The sequence below is a fragment of the Musa acuminata genome, chromosome BXJ1-6, assembly GCF_036884655.1.
Source record: "Musa acuminata AAA Group cultivar baxijiao chromosome BXJ1-6, Cavendish_Baxijiao_AAA, whole genome shotgun sequence".
In the NCBI taxonomy this organism is placed as follows: Eukaryota; Viridiplantae; Streptophyta; class Magnoliopsida; order Zingiberales; family Musaceae; genus Musa; species Musa acuminata.
This window is the reverse complement of record NC_088332.1, coordinates 45318639-45341897: the sequence shown is the minus strand read 5'-3', so window position 1 is coordinate 45341897 and position 23259 is coordinate 45318639. Positions and strand designations below refer to the sequence as shown.

The following is a 23259-nucleotide window of genomic DNA, read 5'->3' as shown; positions in this document are numbered from 1 at the left end:
TAATACCCCAAACGTGGAAAACGTTGGATGGAAATATGTGCAAGTCGGTGGAAATAATAGATAAAAAGTTACAATTTTCTCTCTGGCTCGCTTCAGATGAAGGCTCAAAATCTAAATTACCAACACGGCTAAGTTACAATGCTCAGATAATGATACCTTTAGAATCAACATGACGGTAAACAATTTAAATTAAAGAGCAGATAGATAGATCATCAAACAACTTGTACATGGATTCAGTTCTCTGACAATAATTTATTCAGAATCAACAAGATCTAGTAAATGTATTATCACCTACAGATGAAAGTTACGAGGTGGAAACAGTGATTCTAAACTAAAGGGAAAGATCAGCCAAATCAAAAGTTCTAGACACAGCCTTGTTCCAAGACTCGGACCTCTTCTTTCTGTGAGCCTCATCTAATTTTGGATGGAAGACTGTGGTCTTTTCTTTGTGCCCCGCTGAGTATATCTGTTCTTCGGTCCAGACACCGATAGCTAATCCAGCTGCGTATGCTGCTCCAAGTGCAGTAGTTTCGACATCTGCGGGTCTAACAACTGGGCTCCCCAAGAGATCAGCCTACGACAGATATTACAGATAGATAGTAAGGGTTACTCTGGAATTCTAAAGATCTATACGGCCGTAAAAAATGTATCAGCATTGTGAACGACAAAAACTAAATGACGAAACTACCAAATTCGAATCTGTTATATTTGAGACAAGTTTAGTGCATAATCTGAGAGCATCAGCGTAATACTTGTTCTTGGTTTTACGAGAAATTAATCTACTAAGCAACAAAATTGAACAACAATCAATAATATTAGGAACAAAAAACGACCGAATTACAAGTAAGTCGAATCTGTCTTCCAGATCAACTTTCAAGAATTTTTTTTCCCAAAAATGATAATTCAAGCATCAGGTAATGTGTCATATAGTTCATGAAGAAACTTCATAATCATTAAGAAGCGAAACAACAAGTTTACAGAGAGTCACACTGATTCCAAGTTAAGGCACCAAAGTAATCTTATATTATTAGATCTGAATAGGATCACCAGCAGCAAAATAATTAGAAGCACAAAAAGCCAAAGTGATCATGACAATTGCAGTTCAAAACAGAAAACAAAGAGCCAAAAAGTGGGCAGGAAAAGAAACGAAAACTATCGTAGGTCTTAGTCTCGGTAACAACAGAATTTGCTCATTAGATCATCTATCATTGACAATTATTAATGCTAAAGAGAATGCAAGAGTCAGATAACTTTGTACTAATGCAAAAAAAATTCCTTGTAAACATTTTCTTCGTAACCACAAGTATTTGAGCTTTTTAGTTTACAAGATAAATTGAAACCCCAAATATATATTTGTGCGATAAAACACCATCAGAAGATTCAATAAAAAGCATATTAACTAATTACTTCAGTTGAAATGCAAAAGAATCAGAACGTTATTGTTTTAGCCTTTTCCTATTGTCATACTTAATTCAAGTCAATTCTCACAGTAAATTTACAACAAATCCATAGGAGCAGCAGTCCACATACAGATATAACAATTTACTTGGATAAACTTAGATAACAGAGAAGCTGAAAGAACTCCGAGACGAATCAAAATCGAAGCTTTATGCTATACGTACCTGTATTTGCATAAGAAGATTATTGACGGTGGCGCCTCCGTCGACCCGAAGCAGGAATTCCCTTACATTGGTCTTCGCTTCCCCTCGCTCCCCAGCATCCTTGTGCATGGAGGCCAGCACATCGTTGACCTGAAAGCAGATGCTCTCGAGCACCGCCCGCGCTATGTGCCCTTTGTTGGTGAACCTGGTGATTCCGATGCAAACCCCTCGAGCGTCGTCCCGCCACCACGGCGCGAACAACCCGTTGAACGCCGGCACGAAGTACACGCCGCCAGAATTCTCCACCAGCTCTGCCAGATCCTCGATCTCCGAGGCGGTGTGGATGATCCCCATGCCGTCCCTCAGCCACTGGACCGCCGCGCCGGCGATGGCGATCGAGCCTTCCAGGGCGTAGCTGGTGGGCGCCTCGGGGCCAAGCTTGTAGGCGACGGTGGTGACGAGGCCGTGCGACGAGCGGACGATCTCGTCGCCGGTGTTGAGCAGGATGAACGCGCCGGTCCCGTAGGTGCTCTTGGCCTCGCCTTTCCGGCACAGCTGGCCCAGCATAGCGGCGTGCTGGTCGCCGAGGCAGCCGGCCAAGGGGATCCCGGCGAGGGGCCACCCGTTGGCGATCACGCCGATCTTCTCCGAATTGCTGATGATCTTGGGCAAGATTTCGATGGGGATTCCCAGGGCGTCCAGGGTGGGGCGGTCCCAGTCTAGGGTACGGAGATCCATCAGCATGGTCCGTGCGGCGTTGGAGCAGTCGGTGACGTGCAGGCCGTGCACCGGATTCTCCTCACGGTCCACCGCGCCGCAGCCGCCGGTGAGGTTCCAAATCATCCAGGTGTCGATGGTGCCGAACATGGCGTCGCCGGAGCGGACGGCGTCCCTGACCACGTCCACGTTCTCCAAAAGCCACATGATCTTGAGGGCGCTGAAATAGGTGCTGATGGGGAGGCCGCAGGTGGGGACGAAGTGGTCGCGCCCGCCGGGGAGGTCGCGGACGAGGCGGTGGCAGATGGTGCTGGTGCGGGCGTCCATCCACACGATGGCGTTGTAGAGGGGGAGGCCGGTGGATCGGCTCCAGATGACGGTGGTCTCCCGCTGATTGGTGAGGCCGATCGCACGGAGGCCAGCGTCGACGTTGTGGCCAGCGGCGGTCGCCTTGTCGAGGGCCTTCGCCATGCACACCCGCACGCTCTGCACGATCTCCGTCGGGTCGTGCTCCACCCATCTGCGATCATCATCCGAACTACCATTAACATCACCTGATGTGGGAGGAAGAAGAAGAAGAAGAAATGCCAACAACAGCAACAGTACCCGGCTTCGGGATAGAATTGGGTGAACTCTACTTGGTGGGAGGCGATTGACTGAGCGTGGCGATCGTAGATGATGAATCGAGTGCTGGTCGTGCCCTGATCGATCGATCCTATGAAGAATTCTTCTCCTCCCGACATTTTGTATCGATCGATGCAAGATTCTCCAACTCCTGCCAGGCTCTGCCGCTGCTGCAGTCGTTCGAGTTTGGAATGGTTCCAAAGAGAGAGATGCGAATCAGAGAGAGGGGGAGAGCGATGGCGGTGGAGAAATCAACGGAGAGAGTGTAGCGTTGGGAGTTGGGCTTTTGGAGCACCACAAGAAGTCCGGAAAGGGATGAACGGGAAATCTGCCTCCGAGAGAGAGACTCTTTGACGGATAAGATCGACGATGTTTCCCATCTACTTTCCTACCAATTGCCACTACCAATGACGCCATGTTTTGCTACCCAACAATTTTACGCAATAAAAAAATATAATAAGGAATATAATTATCCAATAAAAAAATATAATTATCCAATTTTACGCAACAATTAATTTAATTACTAAATATAATAAACATATAATTATTAATTTTAAGTGATTAATTTAAGTATTTTAAAATAATTAAACTTATCTAGAAATTGGATTCCTTCCTTAATTATGGAAGGCGATGATGAGTTAAGGTATGGATGGATGCGCTTTTCACAGCTTCTTCTCACAGCTAATATTTGCATCTTTCACATGTACATATAATAAGGAAAAAAATTAGTAATCCTACTCAAAGAATTTTGATCAAACGAGTCGAGTTGAAGATGAATGGGCAATGTATTTATTATATTTCAAGTTGGACTTTACAATGCATGTCCCCCCAAGTTGGATTGGCCGTAGCTTTTTATTTCTCGTACGAAGGAAGAGACGAACAAAACAAGGAAGCAACCACCGAACGTGACGCCCAACACAGGCACAGCTTTCGACAGCTGAGGGAATCTCCATAGTTTCTTTCGGACAACCCCATTAATGCATCCATTTCATTAGCTGGTGGATGTATTCGGAACATGAAAGGTCCGATCACACCTTCGTAAATCTTTATGTAGTCGATCCTTAGTGTTGCAACTCCGATCCGGAGTCAACACGATTGAATCATGACCTAAAGGCGTGCAATCGTTTGAGTGTCCCTCGTGATGATCCTAGAGGGCAATCGCAATCGCAATGAAAGTGAGGTGGCTGAGGTGGATTCGAGATGACGTTCTCGAGTTGAAAGTTATATTTTGATCTTCTTAGGATTATATACAACGATCGATGTTAGGAGATTTCTCGATCCGATTCCTTCGACGATCAAATTAGTTTTCGAGAATATTAGGGATGAGAAGATTTAGTGTCCAAAGGTCCTCCTACATACGCTTGGGGGTCAACTTTTATACTTGAACAATCGAGTGAACCTTTCATGATTGTCATAACACCCTCTTTTCGTTATTTGTCCTTATGGACGATCAACCCATATAGCCCCCTGAGGGCTGTCAATCACAGAGGTCGAAGAAAGGAGAAGTCGATATGATCGGTCACTCAGGAGCCGTTATTCCTTGATGAATAAGAAGGTCGACTCAAGCAACTCCCTACGGTCAATCGCCCATAGAGGTTGATGGAAAGGGGGCATATGTTTGATCAATCGCCCGAGGACCATTGCCCCCCGGCGATTGAATGGGTCATTTGTCCTTTATCTTAGCTTCATTATGGCAATCAATTGATAAGTTTTGATTGGTATCAGGAGAATAAGAATCTGATTGACATACAAAAATATTTGAGTGCCTTTAGCTTTCTAGAATAGATTAAAGGTAAGTTAAAAGAGAAGAATTCAAATATTATCTTAATTCATGAGAAATATTCATTATATTTAATTTTACTCATAAATATGATTTTCTAGATGATATCAAACCATGTAAATATTTGCCGACTTTCTGATATATCCCTCTTGATTTTTTTATTTTAAATTATCTCAATAAATATGCATAGTCGTTTCAATATATCAAGAAGAATGAAATATCAATTACTTAAAAATATCTAATATATATTAGTGGATGTGAGACTACAAGAAAGTGGAGAAAATTCCAAAGGCATAGTGTGGCTTCCAAAGGGAGTCCATTGTCCACTCCGAGTATAGTGACCTTCAAGTCTTTTGCGTTTTGTCCCCATCTTATACTTGTCTCGAATTTAATTTTGTCTCGTCCGTATATTAATTGAAACATATGACTAATTCAACGTATTAGACTTCATTAAAATCAATTAAATCTAAATTAAATAGGTAATTTTAGATTTGAGGTTGATTTAATTAAGTCCAAATTGAGTTTAGTCTAGATTAAGTTAATAAAGCTTGTTGGTGAACTGATGTACCGTGGCTAATAAGTCAGCACGCCCTGGTTTACAGGTCGATGTCGGGAGTCAATGATCGACCGAACAAGTCACCGAGGTTGATCGACCGCAGGTCAGGATGTTAGCATCGGGATGTTGGTTGGTGTCTCTCAGTCGGGATGATTACGCCTCGGGGGGTGGTCGCTCTCCTGGATAGAAGGCCCTGGGTGCCGATCAGGATGTCGGATCCGTATAGAGGAAGACACCTCTCGATTGGGATGGTCGCGTGTCGGGGGGGTGGTGGTTGCTCTCCTGTATAGAAGGCCCTCGTTGGGTAGTTATCGACTTTGGCCCCTCAACGAGTAAGTTAGTGCTTGGTTCTCTTTGTTTTGCCTCTCCCCTGGCCAGATGTCGGCTATGAGTTTTTATACTACTGTACGATGGTCAGCCATACATGGGTTTAGCATGGCGATTGATCCTCGAGGGGTGAGGAGGTACCTTTGTGCGGTCGCCATCTCGAAACGCGCAGAACGGTGCCATACGGCACCGTCCTAAGCTTTCCGGGACGAGATGTACCGAGGAGTGCCTTGGTACGGATCTTGGCTCGGTGCACGGGAGTGCTCCTCTTGCTGACTTGGCGATGGCGTGGCGTGGTGTTGATCGTGACATGTCTAGCGCCCAAAATATACCTTATCAAAGCTATTTCAATTAAAGTTCAGATTGATTAAAGACTATTGAGAGACATTACCTTTTATGATTTGATAAATTAAAAAATTTTATCTACATATTTTATTTAAAAATATTTTATTTTATTTTTATTTATTTATTATTTTATGATATTAATATGATTGTTATTATGTAATATGTGTAACTATACTAAAAATGTAATATGTGAAAGGAGCTTCAGGTCCATCATAGTGCGGAGTCACTAATGGTTCTCTTATAATATTTTATCATATTATTTTTTAGATATATGCATGAATAAATGATTATGATGGACTATGTATCCTTGTCAAGAGCATGTATGGTGATTCTCTTTAGGGATTAGTAGGCCGTTAAATGTGATGGTTAGACGGTTCCTCCATTATTTGTTGGAAGGAATGTGTCTCAACTTGCGCGAGCGAGAGATACCATATCACTCCATCCACTATTGAGAGTCTGATATGAGTTTTCTCCATCCGTTGTTAAGAGGAATCCATCACATGGAGTACGCATTGAATAGAAAAAATTATAAAATCCCGATTAGTCTAAGTGAAGCAAGACTAAAATTTATTTATAAGAATCTGATGAATGTATTATTATCAATTTCAATTTAAATATTTTAGTCAATGATTTTAGCCAAAGGAAGTTATTAGCCAGTTAACCTATCACTACCAGATAGTGACATATTCTAAGTTTGAATTTATTTATAAATATTATATATTTAATTTTTATATAATTTAAAAATAAATTAAAAAAAGTTAAGAGGAATATGTAAGAAAAGATTATTTACAAATGGAGTCAAAAGGATGACGTGTACTATTATCCACTTCAACTTAAGTATTTTAGTTAGTAATTTAGGTCAAATAAAATTGATAAGATAGTTAACCCATTAAACCCTACTTGTAATACGTAGGAAGTTTTAATTTTTGTATAAACGTTCTATATGTAATTTTATATAATTAAATAATTAAATTAAAATTAAGCTTTGGAAAGCCTTTCGGTGAAAGATTCTCTGATTCCCTTAAAAAAAATACTATATAAAATGATCTATTTGCTTGTTTTGTTTGCTTGTTTACTATATAAAATGATCTATTCCCTTAAAAAAGTTTTGTTTGCTTGTTTCATGATCTTCCGAAGATATATATATATATATATATATATATATATATATTCTTTATTATCTTCTCCGATCAAATTTTAATTTCTAATTTTTTTATATGTAAGTTTCTCTATATTTGAACTTTTTATCGTTCAGCTAATCTAGCTTGACGTGTACAAAAATAATTATCTATCCAAATAACAAAAAAAATATAATACATATTTATAAATGAATTAGCATATTGTTAGACTTATCTTTAAAGATCACAGTGGAATATAATCGGAATAATAAGTTTCTTGGGTGTTAAGTGTATATTATTGAAAAAGAGGAGTAAGAATCCTTTTATAGAAAAATAAAGTATGAGCTATCTCGATCGTGATTGATTTGAATCAAAATCAAATGGGTCAAGAATTGAAACCAAAAATTTTAATTAATAAAAATAGAAAAACCTAAATATCCCTTAACTAATGAATCTATCCCTTTTAATAATTTAGTAAATGACTAATTAAAAATATATTTCAGGATAAATAAAAATAAAATATGTTATTCTGATTCGAAACTAATAATTGAAATCGAAATGAAAATTATCATTCTCGAATCGAAACTGTCGGTTTGTGAATTGACAATCAAAATCAATTTTGATTCTGATTCTGATTCCAAATTCGATATAGCTGAAATTGTCGGTTGTGATGTAGACAGGTCAACGTAACACCCAAGACATCGATGAGAAACACGGAGGCTTTCTTCATGTATCAGAAAAATATCAAGGGGGTATCTGCAATATTTCCCCAACCACATTTTCTTACCATTTAATAGGCCATATTTCCTGGAATTATCCCTCTTTCTTAGCATGGAGCAGTAATAATTATTGGCCTTCGCTGTGCCAGCTTGGCCTACTCTTCTCCCACTACTATTCCCGAGCGTTGGTCCGACCTATACCACGATTTCAAACACCACCACCTTTGGTTTTCCATCGCCGAAGCGCTCGGACTTGGCGGCTCTCTCCGATCGTTCCTCAACCTTCTGCCGCAACCACCACCACGCGGCGGAGGGGAAGGGTGGTGAGCCATGGGAGTGCTAGTGGAGTCGCCGTGGCGGTCCATACGTGAGGTGGTGATCCAGAGCGTGACGGCCTACCACGCCCAGCAGCAGCAGCGGAAGAGGAAGAGCCTCTCGTGGAGCAGTGCGGATGGAAGCGGCGGCTCAGCGGTCGGGGACGACGGCGACATCGGGTTCTGGGAGGAGGAGGAGGAGGGCACCTTGGAGCTGGCCCAGATCGGGGCCGAGCGGACCAAGAACGTGCTTATCCTGATGAGCGACACCGGCGGCGGTCACCGGGCTTCTGCGGAGGCCATCCGTGATGCCTTCCGTATCGAGTTCGGGGATGAGTACAGGGTAGGCCTCCCTCGTTGATTTCTCCTCTTTCCTTGTCGTCCTTCGTGCTAAGCCATAGGTTTAGTGTACAGGTTGCTATCAAAGATCTCGGACCTAATGCTTGCTGTGTTCTAATTTGAATATTTTCTTGTTAATCTCGATTTCTCGTCTGATTAACTCTTCTTGCGATGCCTCTTCCTGAACAACCAATTAATGAATCAGAGCACATACAATGTGATGTATGTTTCTCCCTTTCATATGCAGGTGTTTGTGAAAGATTTGTTTATGGAGCATGCGGGATGGCCGCTGAACGATATGGAGAGGTCCTGCAAGTTCATGGTGAAGCATGTGCAATTATGGAAGGTGGCCTTTCACAGCACCTCTCCTCGATGGGTTCATAACTTGTATCTTGCTGCCATCGCAGCCTTCCACGCCAAGTAAGGACTGTTCCCATGCAGTATCTGCTCTCCATCAATGCTAATGACGAAGAAACAACTACGGACACATTCTAATCCATGCATTATCTACGAGTGAAGGAAGATGGAGGCCGGTCTGAAGAAGTACAAGCCTGATATCATCATCAGCGTCCATCCTCTCATGCAGCACATTCCTTTGTGGGTGCTGAAATGGCAGAACCTTCAGAAAAGAGTTATTTTTGCGACTGTCATCACTGACCTCGACACCTGCCACCCTACATGGTGCGTTCAACCACATTAACCAAGCTCATGCTGCCATCTCTGTATACGACCTGTAATTAATGGAAGAACCGTAGCTGTTTCAGGTTCCACACCGGTGTTAACAGATGCTATTGCCCATCGGAGGAAGTATCAAAGAGGGCTTCAGCGGATGGCCTAGAGCCTTCACGGATCCGTGTGTTCGGTTTGCCCATCAGACCTTCCTTCTGTCGTGCAGTCTTAGTCAAGGTTTGTCCTGAGTTAATCGTGCACCTACTGAGTTTTCTTCTGGAGTGGAAGTATAGATGCCTATATCACCTTACAGGATGAACTGAGGAAAGAGCTGGAGATGGATCCTCAACTTCCTGCGGTCTTGCTCATGGGAGGAGGTGAGGGAATGGGTCCAGTTAAGAAGACTGCCAAAGCCCTCGGTGAATCACTACTCGACAAGGAGCTTGGCAAACCGATTGGGCAACTCGTCGTCATTTGTGGCCGCAACCAAACTTTAAGCTCTACCCTACGAGCCATTCAGTGGAAGATACCTGTGAAGGTGCTGAACTTGTTAAAGATCCAAGTGATCTACCATTACAAGTTCATGATCTTTGATTTTGCAGGATGTCCACTAAGAATTCATTGGTGATTTACAGATAAAGGGATTCGTAACCCAAACGGAGAAATGGATGGGAGCCTGTGATTGCATCATAACAAAGGTATGATTCTTTTCTTGGTTTCGTTGCAGTGCTGATTCTTTTTGAGATTGCTCTATGTTCTCGTTAGGCTGGACAGGTTTGTTTTCGCACGAAGTTGTCGAATTCAAAGCTTTTTTAAGCCTCTTCTCTGTGGTAATCATCAAGTGCAGCATTACAACAGTACCTTTCTTCCTCGCAGGAGGTTGGCAATGTTCCTTACGTTGTCGACAACGGGGCCGGAGTATTCTCCAAAAGCTCCAAGCAAACAGCAAGCCTTGTTGCCCGGTGGTTCGGCCCCGAATCAGAGGAGTTGAAGAAAATGTCTCAAAATGCCCTGAAACTGGCACAACCCGATGCAGTCTTCGACATTGTAAGGGACATCCATGAGCTGGCTGAACGGCAAGGGCGTTTGTCACGGATCTCTGATTCCCTGACTCCATTCTTTCTGCACCAGTGTGACATGCCTCCCAGTCTACACCATCTGCTTACTGTACAGCTACTGTTGACATTCTTTGGCCTTGAAAGTGGCTTCATTTTCCCGTGCAAACCCTGTTCAGATTCTCTGTTCTTGTTCTAATTGGCGTGTGTGCAACTCATATCCAAGTCTACATTTCTACGCTGTCAATATATTTGTAAAGATGTCCTCATTGTCTGTCTAACTTCATAGCAACGCAGCTGAACTTTTGTTGAAGTCAAATCTTTGTCATCGAGTGATTCAGGTGAATGAGCGAGCTGGATTTGTTTCTAAGGACTTTGTATGGAAATTTTTGAACTAGGTAGATTCTCTTAAACTCTGACTCAAGTATCGAATGTGTCTTATCGATATTGCTTATAGTATCATCTTATAGGAAGAGTCCTCTGTAAAAAAAAAAAAAAGAGCAATCAACTTGAACATCGCATCTAAGATTTAAATGCGAGAAATTCGAAGAACAAATGTTCTCCATCATCCTCCGCAGAATGACAGATCACACGCTCTGGAACATGAATGATTCCGGTGCTTTCGAATATACCTTCTTGTTGAAGCTTCCTTTGCAGCACAAGAAAGAAAGAGTAGTAAATAAGAATTCTGGTACCCTCTGCTTGAATCAACCCCTATGATTCCTCCGAACACGCTCGTCAGGATAACATCATTTTTGAGAGGTATAACAGCTTCGTAGTCGTATAAAATCTTACTCTCATCTCTCCCTATACATATATCTTTTTTGTCTCAATACATCTTTCTGATTTAATGAAAAAAAGCTATCTTGAAACAATGAATTAATGTATAATTGTTTGATCAAAAACACAACCAAAACGCGTTACACTCTATGGTTTTACTTTTCATGGTGTTGCATTCTGGAAGCTCATCCTACCCCATCATTACTTGTGTCCTACTCTAACCTTAGCTCGTGTAATTTACTCAACACTATGAAGGGAGCAAAGAGCAGAGCATATGCTTAAGGGACAACAGCGCGTCACAAAACACACAGGCCCGTGTTGGCCTCCCACTTCTTCTCTTCATGGAGGAGGCTAGGAATCTCCATATTCCTGCAAGCAAAGAATCAGCAACCAGTGAATCTTCCTCACCTAAAGCCTTACTTATTCTTCGTCCTCCCCTGCTCCATTCCTCACAGAACCCTTTCCGCGTTCTTTCTGGCACTCTCAGTCGAGGGATGGAATGCCGCGGCCATGGCTACTGGAGCCATGCCCTCCTCGTCACCCTCGTCTCCTCCGCTGTCATTCTCCTCCTCTTTGCCTTCAACCACTGTTCGAGTCCGATCAGTATCCCTGCCCCCTCAGCCTCGGCTGCCACTGTCGAGCTGCTACGCCTCGCCGACTCTATGCTCCTTTCGCCGCCGGCCACGCCGATCGCTAGATCCTCGCAAAACCTAGCCTCTAATGCCAGTCTTCTCGATGAACATACCGTTCATTCTGAAGGAACTCACCGTCAGGTGGGTAGTTCTTGAATCGTTGTTGTCATTTACCACAGTCTCTGATACGATTTGCGGGCCGGAATTCAGAAGCAGAAGAACGAGAAGAAGAAAAAGAGCGATGGCGATGATGGCGCGGTGGAACAGGAACTGGCCATGGCACGGGCGGCGATCAGAAGAGCTGCCTCCCGACGAGCAAACGCCTCCTCGGTTCCTGCTCACGGGGAAGACGTGCCTCTACTATCTACCATCTACCGGAACCCCACAGCATTCTTCCGGTATGTCTACAACTCACCTAATCCCTCCTGGAATTCCCACACTGCTTCCCTGGCAATTGTAGGCTTTCCTTTGACGCCTCCACAACTAAATGGCACTTGTAATGATGGAACGAAACAAGACCAAGATAATATGTTACTACCACACTTGTAAATCGTCCCTTTTCTCTTTTCTAACGAAATTGATCTTTCTTTATAGCGATAAGAAAGCCTTTTGTTTTCCCAAAAGAGAACAGTAGGTGATAAGTAATGCCCTTCCCACGCGCGGTGAAAACGCTTCTGCTTTACGTAGATAGAATGATCTTGTCCCACCACCGCCCCCCCCCCCCCTCCCCCCATCATTACCTGCTTATGCTCACTGGAGTCGACATCATTTTAATCTGTGAATTCTCCCTTGGTTTGCTTGCAGGAGCTACACGGAGATGGAGAGGAGGTTCAGAGTGTATGTCTACGAAGAGGGGGAGCCGCCGCTGGTGCACGAGGGGCCATGCAAGAACATCTACACCACCGAGGGGAGGTTCATAGAGGAAATGGAGATCACCCGCCCGGACTCCGGCGGCAGACGACGGCTAAGGACATGGGATCCGGCGCGAGCTCATGCGTTCTTCCTCCCCTTCAGCGTCACCAACATGGTCCACTTCATCCACCGCCCGTCGCCGTACGACCACACCACGTTCAAACGATTCGTCGCCGACTACGTCGACGTCATCGCGTCGAAGCATCCCTTCTGGAATCGCTCCGCCGGGGCCGATCACTTCATGCTCTCCTGCCATGACTGGGTACGTACGCATGCGTTTTAGCTCTCAACTTCTTCTCTTCTTGTTCGAGGGGTAAGATCCCTTGAGCCTCACCCAAGAGTCTTGGAAGCCCCAGGGAGATGAGGTATCTACCAAGTTCCAACGGCCAAAGCAGGGAATTAACCAAGCGTATTAATTTTATATAAATATATAATGGAATGTAAATAGATTTACGAAAAGACAATAAAGGCTTTAAGGACATGAACATCATGTGACATTTAGGAAACGATTAGGAGAACTAATAAAGTGGTCAGTTCTGTGCATAATACAGTTAATTATTATGTATATATTATTTTGTGAAATATACTTGATAATAATAATATGAGAATGTTTTCCAATGTGAATTAGGGTCCTCATGCATCAAGATCCAATCCTAACCTCTACGAGAACTCCATCCGAGCCCTTTGCAACGCCAACACCTCCGAAGGCTTCGATCCACGGAAGGACGTCAGCATCCCGGAGATCAACCTATACACCGGTCACGTCCCCCGCCAGCTCCTGTCCCCTCGGCTCCCCGGCCTCGCTTCCCGCCCCTACCTCGCCTTCTTCGCCGGCGGCCTTCACGGCCCCATCCGCCACCTCCTCCTCCGCCACTGGAAGGGCCGCGACGCCGGCCTCCCAGTTCACGAGTACCTCCCCCACGGCCTCGACTACTACTCCTTCATGCTCAGGTCCCGCTTCTGCCTCTGCCCGAGCGGGTACGAGGTGGCGAGCCCCAGGGTGGTGGAGGCCATCTACGCCGAGTGCGTGCCGGTGATCATATCGAAGAGCTACGTGCTGCCGTTCAGCGATGTGCTGAGGTGGGAGTCGTTCTCGGTGTCGGTCGCGGTGGAGGACATACCGAGGCTGAAGCAAGTCCTGGAAGGCGTATCGATGGCGGAGCTGAGTAGGCTGAGGGATGGGGTGAAGGCAGTGAAGCGCCACTTCGTGTTGAACCAACCAGCGAAGAGGTTTGATGTGTTCCATATGATCCTGCACTCGGTGTGGTTGAGGAGGCTCAACATAAAGCTGGTGTGAGAGATTTGGAGGTTTCCGGCTGAATCAAGATCTTCCTCTTTTTCTTCCTAATGCCAGTTTTGCTGCTGCTGTTAATTTTCGCTTGCTCAGTAGATCAAGAAAGATGAGGTCTGTAATATGTTTTGGTTAGTATGTGCAAATATGCAATATGGAGTTTGATGAACATAATATAGAGTAGATCAAGAAAGATGATGATTGAACCGGAGAGAGTCGATGGTCCAAGCAATCAGCTACTGGGCCGGGCACGATCGGGCCAATCAAAAGCTCTAATTTCTGGTCCTACCGTTCCATCGTAGCTTCGTCGATTCTAACGCACCGAAGCGGGACGGGTGGCGGTCGAAAACGCAGTGGCAGCGACGTGTACAAGTCATCAAGCACGGGAATTGATGCGTTTAGACAGCTTCATCATCTCGACCGTCCGCTGATGCCGCAGCGCCATTCTCGTTCGATTGTGATTAATGATTTACCAAAATCACGAGTATAATTTCGCGTCCCAGAGGACGGACCCAAAAGTACCTCCTCGACAACGAAGGGTATGCATGATCTGGATGGACCCCACGTCTCCCTTCACTGCTAGAAGTTGATTGTGTACGCTTTGAGACGTACAGGTTGTAAATCCCCGTCAAGGGGCCCAACCCACCGTGAGGTCGCCGTGGTTGTTTCCATCTCCGTCCCTATTTCATCTTCCGTTCTCGTTCCTTCTCCGTCTTCCTTTCCATCTTTTTTTTTTTTTCCCCTCGTCAACTCTTGAGATTATTAGGTGAAATTAATTACACAGAGGGAGAAAGAGGAGAAGAGGAGACAAGGAGATGGCGATCCTCTACGCTCTGGTGGCGCGGGGATCGGTGGTGTTGGCGGAGTTCAGCGGGGCCACCACGAACGCGAGCGCCGTGGCGCGGCAGATACTGGAGCGCATACCCGGTGCCACCGATACCCACGTATCGTACTCCCAGGACCGCTACGTCTTCCACGTAAAGCGCACCGACGGCATCACGGTCCTCTGCGTCGCCGACGACACCGCCGGCAGTGAGTCCCCCCTCCTTCTATCCTTCGTATCCTTCCGATGTCTTCTATCCATGATATCCCCTCTTTTTTCATCGAAATCTACGCCGGTGGATGTTTGTGGATTGATCTTGATCATGTTTAAGGTTTTTTCTTGGAAACCCAAATAAAATCGGAAAAGAACTCGATCTTCTTGATCAGGCCTCCCATGTTCAAAATCTCGTCATTAATTAACTTGATGAAACAATATCAAAAGATTCGAAGATTACAAATCTTGGATTAGGTTTAATCGCCCAAGGGAGCAATCCGAAACAAGAAAGAAACTGTTTCCTATTTCCATAAAAGCTACCCGGTCCCCGTAGACAGATCGAATGCAAGAAAGGTGATCTTCTGTTGTCATATTTGTTATAAAAGTGGTCTCGACATCTTTGGCCAATTAACATCTAAATACAGATCATGAGTGTAGGACTGAAACTCGAGCACACTCAAGAGATCGAAATTTTATCTTTTTTTTCATCATACTATAGTTGGTCAGCACAAGTCTCTTTCTTGCTTCCCATGTGAAGAAATATATTAAACTTGTTTAACAATTAATCATCAATCTTGCAACTAATTTCTCAATCAGTTAAATACTGATAATGATTTGGATTTTCTAACAAAGTGGAACCATCACTGGACTACTTCTATAAATTTGATGATACAAAGAAGTCCTACATTTGTTGCTGCTTCAACATAATCCCCTTAGATATGTCTGATACTTTTGGGCGTTTCCACACATATCTACCATGATGCCTTGTACTCGTAGATTTGTTGAAGTTCTAGCAGAATGCTATTCTCAAGTCCAACAACCATCTTCAGTATCGATTGATATAATGTTTTTATGATACCATTGGCTGATTTTCATAAAGTCAAAAAGTTAAGTTATAGATTCATAGTTATAGGGGGGATGTATGTCTACTATTGCTTTAGACAAAATTATGCTTTAGATAATATATTATATTGCCTGATACTTGATTTTATGGGTGAGGACAATATATTTTTTGCATTCTAGTGCAAAAATGAGCAATGATATGTAATTATATTTCATATTATAGATAGTCTGTTTTATAATTGACTTTTAAGTTAAAACAAAGATGGCAAAAGGCATTAATATTCACTCTGCAATATGTACCCAAGATGAAGGCTGTATTTTCCTTCTTTCATTGTGAGTATTTATATTGTAAGAATTTTAGGAGGACCGATTCTTGGTTGCATGGAATTATGGGTCTTTCTTTGACTCCAAAACTGTGGTGCTCTAGTAGTTCAAACTAAATTATTTTGGGTTTATTGGTTCTGTGTGAGGTCAACATGATGCCTTGAAGAGCACAGGGTTGGCTAGGAGGTTGCTTGGGAGTGACCTACTAGTGACAATAACCTTAGCGAAGTTCAAAGCTCAATGGTGGCAAAGTATATGCGTAGCTGATGACTAATTGATATCTTTATACCTTTTCGATACCAGAATATTTAGCGCAATCAAGACTCCATCTCAGAATTTTCTGACTAGTGATTGCCCGAAACAGAATTTGATGGTGGAAGAACATCATGTAGCCAAACCAACATAGATGGGTCACTATGGATTGTAATTGTTGTTCTTTTTGCAGTTTTGTTGGCAACCAAACTCTTTTGTTACTTGTAAATTTGCATACCTGATGATTTAGCATATATGATTTGACTTTTGGGGATGTTGACATTGTGACATGTTTGTAAGATGATTTCGAAGTTATTATTTTTGTTGATTTGAACTTGCATGAGATAAACATCCGAGACTAGCTTCATGATGAGCTAAATATCAATTTCATTTCAACTTGTTTTAGTTCAGTTCCTACTTATCTTTATGGGTCATATTATCACTATGCAAGAGACGAAGCCACAAACCTTTCTATTCTTTTTTTAATGGTAAATTTATCTGTGGCACTTGCGGAGTAGTTATCCGAACTATAGGTGATTTTCTCTTGAACAAGGTTTTAAATATATGTTATATTCTATTTTTGACAACTTGTTAAGACAGTATGGTAATGGGATGTTGGCAGCATATTGATTCATATATCACTCAGTTGTCGTTGAATAAAATATTAAAATTTAAAATGAGCAGTGTATCTGTACCATGGTGTATGGTCTGTTATGAGTGCTTGGCCGAATTGGTAAAAGTCAGTCAATACATACTGTTTCAACTTGTATTTTAAACCATTTTCTTGAATGCCAGTCTCGAGTTCTATTTTATGTGGATTATCTTTGTGTTGAGTAACCTTACATATTGAGCTTATTTGAGAAGTAATTCTTAAGAGTTGTTTTGGCATATGTGCAATTATATGCACAACCAGTGATGAACAAGCATCCTTGGAGGCAAAAGATGCAAGATTTTTCTGTCATCAAGCCACTGAAGCCTATTGGTTGTATGGAAAATTATATGAATGCTGCATGTTTTTCATCAACAAGTTTTATGAAGCAAAGTCCTGATTGTATCCTTCAGAATGGACCATTGTTATAGTGTTCCCTAAAGTCTTAACTAGTGATATTATTGCATGTTTATTTTTAAACTGTCAAAATGTGCCAATTCCAGCAATTTAGAAGGTATATGATATTTAAACATATTGAGTGGGGAACATGAAAATGTTTATTTCTGTAGCGGCTTACGTGAAATTTTTCTTTTTTGTTTGCACATTGTTGCTTTTGAATTAAGTTGCATTTTACAGACATTTTTCAAGACATGGCATTTTGGACTTGTTGAATGACTTATACAGGAAGAATTCCTTTTGCATTTCTTGAGGATATTCATGGAAGATTTGTGAGGACATATCGTCATGCTTGTCACACTGCCCCTGCTTATGCAATGAATGATGAGTTTTCTCGGGTGTTAAGTCAACAGATGGACTACTATTCAAATGATCCTAATGCAGATAGGATGAATCGCATCAAGGGTGAAATGAGTCAGGTATCTGAAATTAATCAAATTATGATGTTTAAGAATTTCTTCATGCTTGCGTTAGTTGAATTACACTTTTCGAGCCAGATTAACTTGTTTCATTGACATCCTGAACACTGAATTTCTTGTTTTTCACAAAAAACCATTATTTGATCAAAACTGTACATGTATTTGCAATCATTTACATATTTTCTTTCATTATGCAAGTTTGATTTTGTCTATTTGATATATCATCTGGAGAATTTGAAACACAGCAATTTTTGCTCATATCTTATTGGCGACTGTGGATTATTTTTATGGAGTCGAGATACAAGTTGGTGCCTCTGCTTCAATATTAATGCAGTGTGATTGAAAGCTCAATTTGGTGAACATCATACTATATACACACATACAAATTTATAAATGCATATAAATGGATGTGTTAATATTCATACATACATATAGACATCTATATGTGTGTGTATATACATACATACATACATAAATAAATAATTATATATATATATATATATATATATATATATATATATAATATGAGAATTTTTCTTAGACCTTTATATGACAGCCAACATTTTCAGAATTCGGAATAGCATCCACAGTTTGTCTTAATACTATAGTGCCCATCAGTCTGTTAGATTCATGTCAATTCATCATGCATAGTAGGAATCATGCAGTAGCCCATCGATCCATGTTTGGTACATGTCACTTCAGTCTGTATTCCGGTGACCTTTATCCAACATCAAACATCTAATGGAACAATGTACCTTGGAATGTGATTTTACAGGCTTCAGTATACATAATGCACCAAACTGGCTGATGACTTCCATTGATCCATCATGCTACATTAGGTCATTGCTTTCAATTGATGTGATACTTTTCATTTGGCTAATTGTCCACTATAATTTTGTACTCTCTCTTTGTATGGAACCATGTTAACTGTTTTTGCAGTCTGGGTCTTCTTTTATCTGAAATATTAGCAGTGTCTACTAGTCACTTTCTACCTTAGCGGCATCTAACCAATTTCTAACTTTCAACTTCTTGACCAATTGATAACTAATTCTGATGGCTGTATAAATACCAGGTGCGTGATGTCATGATAGAGAATATTGACAAAGTACTAGAAAGAGGAGAGCGATTGGAGTTGCTGGTTGACAAAACTACAAACATGCAAGGAAACACTATTCGCTTTAGGAAACAAGCTCGTCGTTTTAGGAATACTGTTTGGTGGAGAAATGTTAAACTCACGTATGAAATTTTCCCATTAAAATTTTTAAGTACTGACTTTTTATTTTCCATGCATTTATTTTATTACTTTTTTGACTTTGGCATTTTTTCTATTAGTCTCGCTTGGTTTGCCTCTTATTTTATTTTTTGGTATTCTTTTTCAAATGATACTAGGCAGTACACATACCTCAGTATCTCAGTATTGTACCTGTTCAACAAGTTGAAACTGGTATCAGACTGGTATTTAAAACCTTGTTGTCTTGTCTTTACCCTCTTTATAATCTTATAATTCCATAGCCATAATACCCGGAGCTTAAAATATTTCTTATGAATTATAAGCAGAACCTTTTATATCTAATAGTAGTTAACTGCTTGCTAAAGCCTAATATGCTCTAATCTGCAACTTTTTGTTCAAGATCACATCCTGAGATCCATGCTTTCAAGCTAGAAGTAAATTGTCATCCTATGCTCTCCTCAACAGGGGCACATGGAGCAATCCAAAGTGGTGATGAGAATATTCTCATCAGAAACGCCCTTATGTTTCTATAACACATCACAGATTTAAACAGCTTAAATTGAGTTTTGGTGTAACATTAGGATCGAGTTGTAGCACTGTGAAGTTTATTCTGTTCTACAATTTTGTAGTTCATTGCACACTACCCCAATACTTGTGGACAATACTTCCTGTTATAGGCATTCACTCAAGTGCACAACTTAGTCATCTACAGCCTTATTGCATTTTTAAATGTTACTGCCTTTTCCTATGTTCTTTTAGGAAGCATTCAGTTTTTAGGCTTTATTATAAAATCATCTTCTGACTTAATATTTGTGATGCAGGGTTGCTCTGATTCTACTTATCCTGATCATAATATATGTCGTGCTTGCATTTGTCTGCCATGGCATCGCTTTGCCATCTTGTATCAGGTAGAATGAGTTTTTTTTTTTTTTTTCCCTATGGTGGTTACAAGTTGTGAACCCAACATATCTATTGAGTGTGCGTGCATTATATTGGTTTCAGTTCGTCTGTTGACATATTTGATGTGACTACCTTTGGGAAAGATCTGTAATTAAAATGATATTCTCTATTATTGGTGATGTCGGTTTTGATCAATCTGATATCATTTCCTGCTTGAGCTAGCAAGAGAAATCATATGAACAGTTTCTTCATGTCTTCCTCTCTTCCCTGCCTGCCAACTTTCTCATGGTTTCTTATTTCAAACTAGTATCTGAACCGAGAAATAGTTATCACAAGCTTTTTAAAACGGTTTTTGTTGATTGATGTTGGATAATTATTTCACCATGGTGAATTTGGACATTTTCTTAAGATTGAGATTATTGAAGTTGAGATAGTAGAGCCGATGATGCCTTATGCAGGGGTCGATGTCTAATAGAACAATTTAGGTTGGATATGGGAATCAAATACAGTGAACCGATGAGAAAGTGTTGTCTAATATAAAACATTTATCGTGAGGTAATAAATTTCTTGAAATAAATGTATGTGAATATTTTTTTATGTTTTCAAGAATGTCTTGAAATGAAAAGGTCACTTGGGAGGCCCTTTTAAAATTTCGAAATTTAGTAACCTTAGAAATTGGTGGAGGATGCTATAGCTAAAATTTATTTTAGGAAATAGAGTAAAAGACTTTTGTTACAAAATATTTCATTGATTAGTGTTATAAGTGATATGACTTGTGTGTCAAGTTGAGGTATAAGTAATAGATTTTTATTATTATTATTTTTAAAATAAAAAATATAAAACTATTGAGAAAGGAAATAGGAGAACAATCTCTCTACGTTTCAAAAATTAGTAAGTTTAAATAATAATTATTGAGGTGGCCCATTATTTGCCGATAAGATCAGTCTATATCGACGTGTTTTGATTCGGTCAAAGATATTAAAAATATTAACAAGTTTATCCATCGCTAACGGCCAACTGTTTCGTTGTATTCTTTTACGTGCTTGCTTGACGTCTCATCCACCTCCTCCTAAAAGATCCTCCTTCACTTTCATCGTTTCCAGAGAAGAAGCCAATCGCTTTCCAACGTGGCTCACGTGAAGCCTTTCAACCCTATGATATGATATACTTTTTTTTCTTTGTTTTAAAAAGAAAAAAATTAATATATTATTTCAACACTCCATTACAAACTCGTTACAAAACTAGGGATGCTAATCTTTCACGAGAAAAGATCGGACAATCTCATCTTGGGTCGGTCCCTATTCACTCAAAACATCCAAGAAAAGTTAATCTCCACGAAAGCCCAAATGTGTTATGTCTTCTCGACAACATTAAGAGGCTATTGGCAATGATACTTCGTGAACTCAAACAAGGGGAGGAAGAAACACTCTCCGACTTCATCGCTCGATTCATTAATAAGATCTGAGATGTGCAAGAAGTTCATATGTTGCTTGTAATATAGACCTTCATGATGACGCTCAAGCTCTCTTACTTTTTCTGGTCCTTGGTGGAGAGGCCATCAGTGACGATGTTCAAGGTGCTCCAAAAGGTCAATCAATACATTATCGTCTAGGTAATGATCTCGAGTAAGTGCGAGAAAATACAACAAGCTGAGACATTGGTAACTACCATTGGCCCCAACCTCGAGGTCACCTTGACATAGAAGAAATAATTGACCTAAGCTATCTCACCCAAGATGAGTCGACTCCTTTGAATATGATTAGAACCAAAGTCTTTTTTACGGATAAAGGAAAAAATAACTCTTGAAAAATCCTTAATCGATAAAGACACATACAGAGAGAAGGAATAAATCCATGTATTGTTGCTTCCACCATAATTATGGCTATGACACGGAGGACTATCACAATTTGAAGGAGCAAATTGAAGAACTCATTTATCGAGGACACCTTAAGAGGTTTGTCTGGAGGCATCGGGGACCGTTGCCCCAACCTAAGGGGCCGGTAGAGAGGTAGATCAATATCTTCAACGATGGACCTATTGTTGGGAAATCTGAGATGATATCATGTGCGCAATGGAAGAACATAAAATAAGGTTTCATCATCGTGCAAAAATTGATACACAAAAACTTGTAAAACGAAAAAATTTCATATACAAGGGAGATTATATTACCTAAGGAGATCGTATATCTCTAAATTTCTATCTGTCTACATGCTCCAAATAGAGGCTGTAGGTTAGGAGGTGGTAGCCAAGAAAAACATAGTTCATAGCCCTTTAATTCTCTCATATTTATAGAGGCTCCTTGTTAACTTAACTATAATAGATCATGTCATATTGGGTACTATATCTCCATCCAACTACTCAAGACACTCGATAATCTCTTATTGGCTCTTATCTATTTGATCCAATAATTCAGAGGCTTAATGGATATCCAATAAGATAATAGCTCCAACGAATATCTCATATTTGAATCTCTACTCGTCGCAACACTGTTAGGACTCTAGCTTGGAGAGTCCTAATTGAGAGGGACATTCATGTAAAAATGTTAGGACTCTAGCTAGGAGAGTCCTAATTGAGAGGGACATTCTGTTAGGACTCTAGCTAGGAGAGTCCTAATTGTAAGGGGCATTCATGTAGGAGGTTTTTTCTTAGAGAAGAATTAGGAATTGTAAGGGAATAGGAGTCTTGAGTAGGAGTCCTATTAGGAGTTAGAGTTTAGAAGCCCTATAAATAGCCATGTATTCCTTCTCTTTTCTTAAGCAATAGATGAATCTTTTCTGCAGTCTTTGAGCGGCAACTTGGAGGGAGGAACCCCTATAGAGTTCCAAGGAGGCCGATCCCCTAAAGAGATCAACCCCAAGTTTAGAATTTGCAAGGGTTCTAACACCTGGTATCAGAGCAGTGTTCTTGGCATCTCGCTGCCCTTCCACTGCCATCTATCAACCCTCCACAGCCATCCAAAGCAATTCCCACAATTGCTTAAAAGATCATCACCGAATTCCGCCATCATCTCCACCACCGCGGATCATCCTTTGATCTCCCCGTGAATTGCAACAGGTTCTGGTTTCCTACCTTACTGCTGCTGCAATTTAGTTATCCTTATTCGAAAATCCAAAAAAAAAAAAATGTTCCTATATTGCTGCATAAACTTTTCGTCACAAAGTTTTCATCTCTACGACGAAAGATACATTGCAGAATTCCAACCGTATAGCACCATCTGTTTGATCTTGCTACTGTGCTTTTTCTATCCAAATTTCTATGAAATTTTTATGACATCTTTGACACTTCCTAACAGTGGATTTCCCTTTGGTTTCATCAAAAAATTCTTAATCTAAACTACTGATCTTTTATGAACAATCTGCTGCACTTGAAT

At 41.1% G+C, this 23259-nt stretch overlaps 4 protein-coding genes across 5 annotated transcripts; 3 read left to right on the top strand and 1 right to left on the bottom strand.

Annotated features, from left to right (window-relative positions):
* Positions 1 to 183: 183 nt before the first annotated feature.
* On the bottom strand, positions 184 to 3300 carry LOC135677323 (glycerol kinase-like). Its single transcript, XM_065189522.1, has 3 exons — positions 2925 to 3300; positions 1623 to 2838; positions 184 to 574 (listed from the first exon to the last, which is right to left on the bottom strand). The coding sequence occupies exons 1-3, from the start codon at positions 3059 to 3061 to the stop codon at positions 332 to 334; spliced, it is 1596 nt and encodes a 531-aa protein (XP_065045594.1). The 5' UTR covers positions 3062 to 3300; the 3' UTR covers positions 184 to 331.
* A 4665-nt stretch (positions 3301 to 7965) lies between these two features.
* Positions 7966 to 10529, top strand: LOC103990069 (probable monogalactosyldiacylglycerol synthase 3, chloroplastic). Its single transcript, XM_065189523.1, has 7 exons — positions 7966 to 8444; positions 8688 to 8860; positions 8960 to 9121; positions 9205 to 9346; positions 9423 to 9647; positions 9745 to 9807; positions 9986 to 10529. Exons 1-7 carry the CDS (start codon positions 8118 to 8120, stop codon positions 10361 to 10363), a joined length of 1470 nt encoding a protein of 489 aa, XP_065045595.1. The 5' UTR covers positions 7966 to 8117; the 3' UTR covers positions 10364 to 10529.
* Positions 10530 to 11260: 731 nt separating this feature from the next.
* Positions 11261 to 13860, top strand: LOC135677893 (probable glycosyltransferase At5g25310). The gene is made up of 4 exons (XM_065190305.1): positions 11261 to 11717; positions 11787 to 11974; positions 12381 to 12750; positions 13117 to 13860. Exons 1-4 carry the CDS (start codon positions 11286 to 11288, stop codon positions 13783 to 13785), a joined length of 1659 nt encoding a protein of 552 aa, XP_065046377.1. The 5' UTR covers positions 11261 to 11285; the 3' UTR covers positions 13786 to 13860.
* Positions 13861 to 14474: 614 nt separating this feature from the next.
* On the top strand, positions 14475 to 20084 carry LOC103990071 (vesicle-associated membrane protein 711). 2 transcript variants are annotated; one of them, XM_009409098.3, is made up of 4 exons: positions 14483 to 14811; positions 17568 to 17758; positions 18831 to 18994; positions 19811 to 20084. In XM_009409098.3, exons 1-4 carry the CDS (start codon positions 14595 to 14597, stop codon positions 19899 to 19901), a joined length of 663 nt encoding a protein of 220 aa, XP_009407373.2. In that variant the 5' UTR covers positions 14483 to 14594; the 3' UTR covers positions 19902 to 20084. The 2 variants fall into 2 exon arrangements, with proteins under 2 accessions (XP_018682358.1, XP_009407373.2); XM_018826813.2 differs by lacking the exon at positions 18831 to 18994 and having other exon boundaries at positions 14475 to 14811.
* The last annotated feature ends 3175 nt before the right edge of the window (positions 20085 to 23259 follow it).

Bases quoted from the DNA above. Each gene is read 5' to 3' on its own strand.
- LOC103990071 (XM_009409098.3), top strand. From the start codon at position 14,595: ATGGCGATCCTCTACGCTCTGGTGGCGCGGGGATCGGTGGTGTTGGCG. The intron at 17,759-18,830 runs GTATCTGAAATT...TATAAATACCAG, and splicing joins TCAAGGGTGAAATGAGTCAG to GTGCGTGATGTCATGATAGA. The intron at 18,995-19,810 runs GTATGAAATTTT...TTTGTGATGCAG, and splicing joins TGGAGAAATGTTAAACTCAC to GGTTGCTCTGATTCTACTTA.
- LOC103990069 (XM_065189523.1), top strand. From the start codon at position 8,118: ATGGGAGTGCTAGTGGAGTCGCCGTGGCGGTCCATACGTGAGGTGGTG. The intron at 8,861-8,959 runs GTAAGGACTGTT...CTACGAGTGAAG, and splicing joins ATCGCAGCCTTCCACGCCAA to GAAGATGGAGGCCGGTCTGA. The intron at 9,808-9,985 runs GTATGATTCTTT...TCTTCCTCGCAG, and splicing joins GTGATTGCATCATAACAAAG to GAGGTTGGCAATGTTCCTTA.
- LOC135677893 (XM_065190305.1), top strand. From the start codon at position 11,286: ATGGAGGAGGCTAGGAATCTCCATATTCCTGCAAGCAAAGAATCAGCA. The intron at 11,718-11,786 runs GTGGGTAGTTCT...GCCGGAATTCAG, and splicing joins CTGAAGGAACTCACCGTCAG to AAGCAGAAGAACGAGAAGAA. The intron at 11,975-12,380 runs GTATGTCTACAA...GTTTGCTTGCAG, and splicing joins AACCCCACAGCATTCTTCCG to GAGCTACACGGAGATGGAGA.
- LOC135677323 (XM_065189522.1), bottom strand. From the start codon at position 3,061: ATGTCGGGAGGAGAAGAATTCTTCATAGGATCGATCGATCAGGGCACG. The intron at 2,839-2,924 runs GTACTGTTGCTG...TGATGATCGCAG, and splicing joins CAATTCTATCCCGAAGCCGG to ATGGGTGGAGCACGACCCGA. The intron at 575-1,622 runs GTACGTATAGCA...TATCTGTCGTAG, and splicing joins ATCTTCTTATGCAAATACAG to GCTGATCTCTTGGGGAGCCC.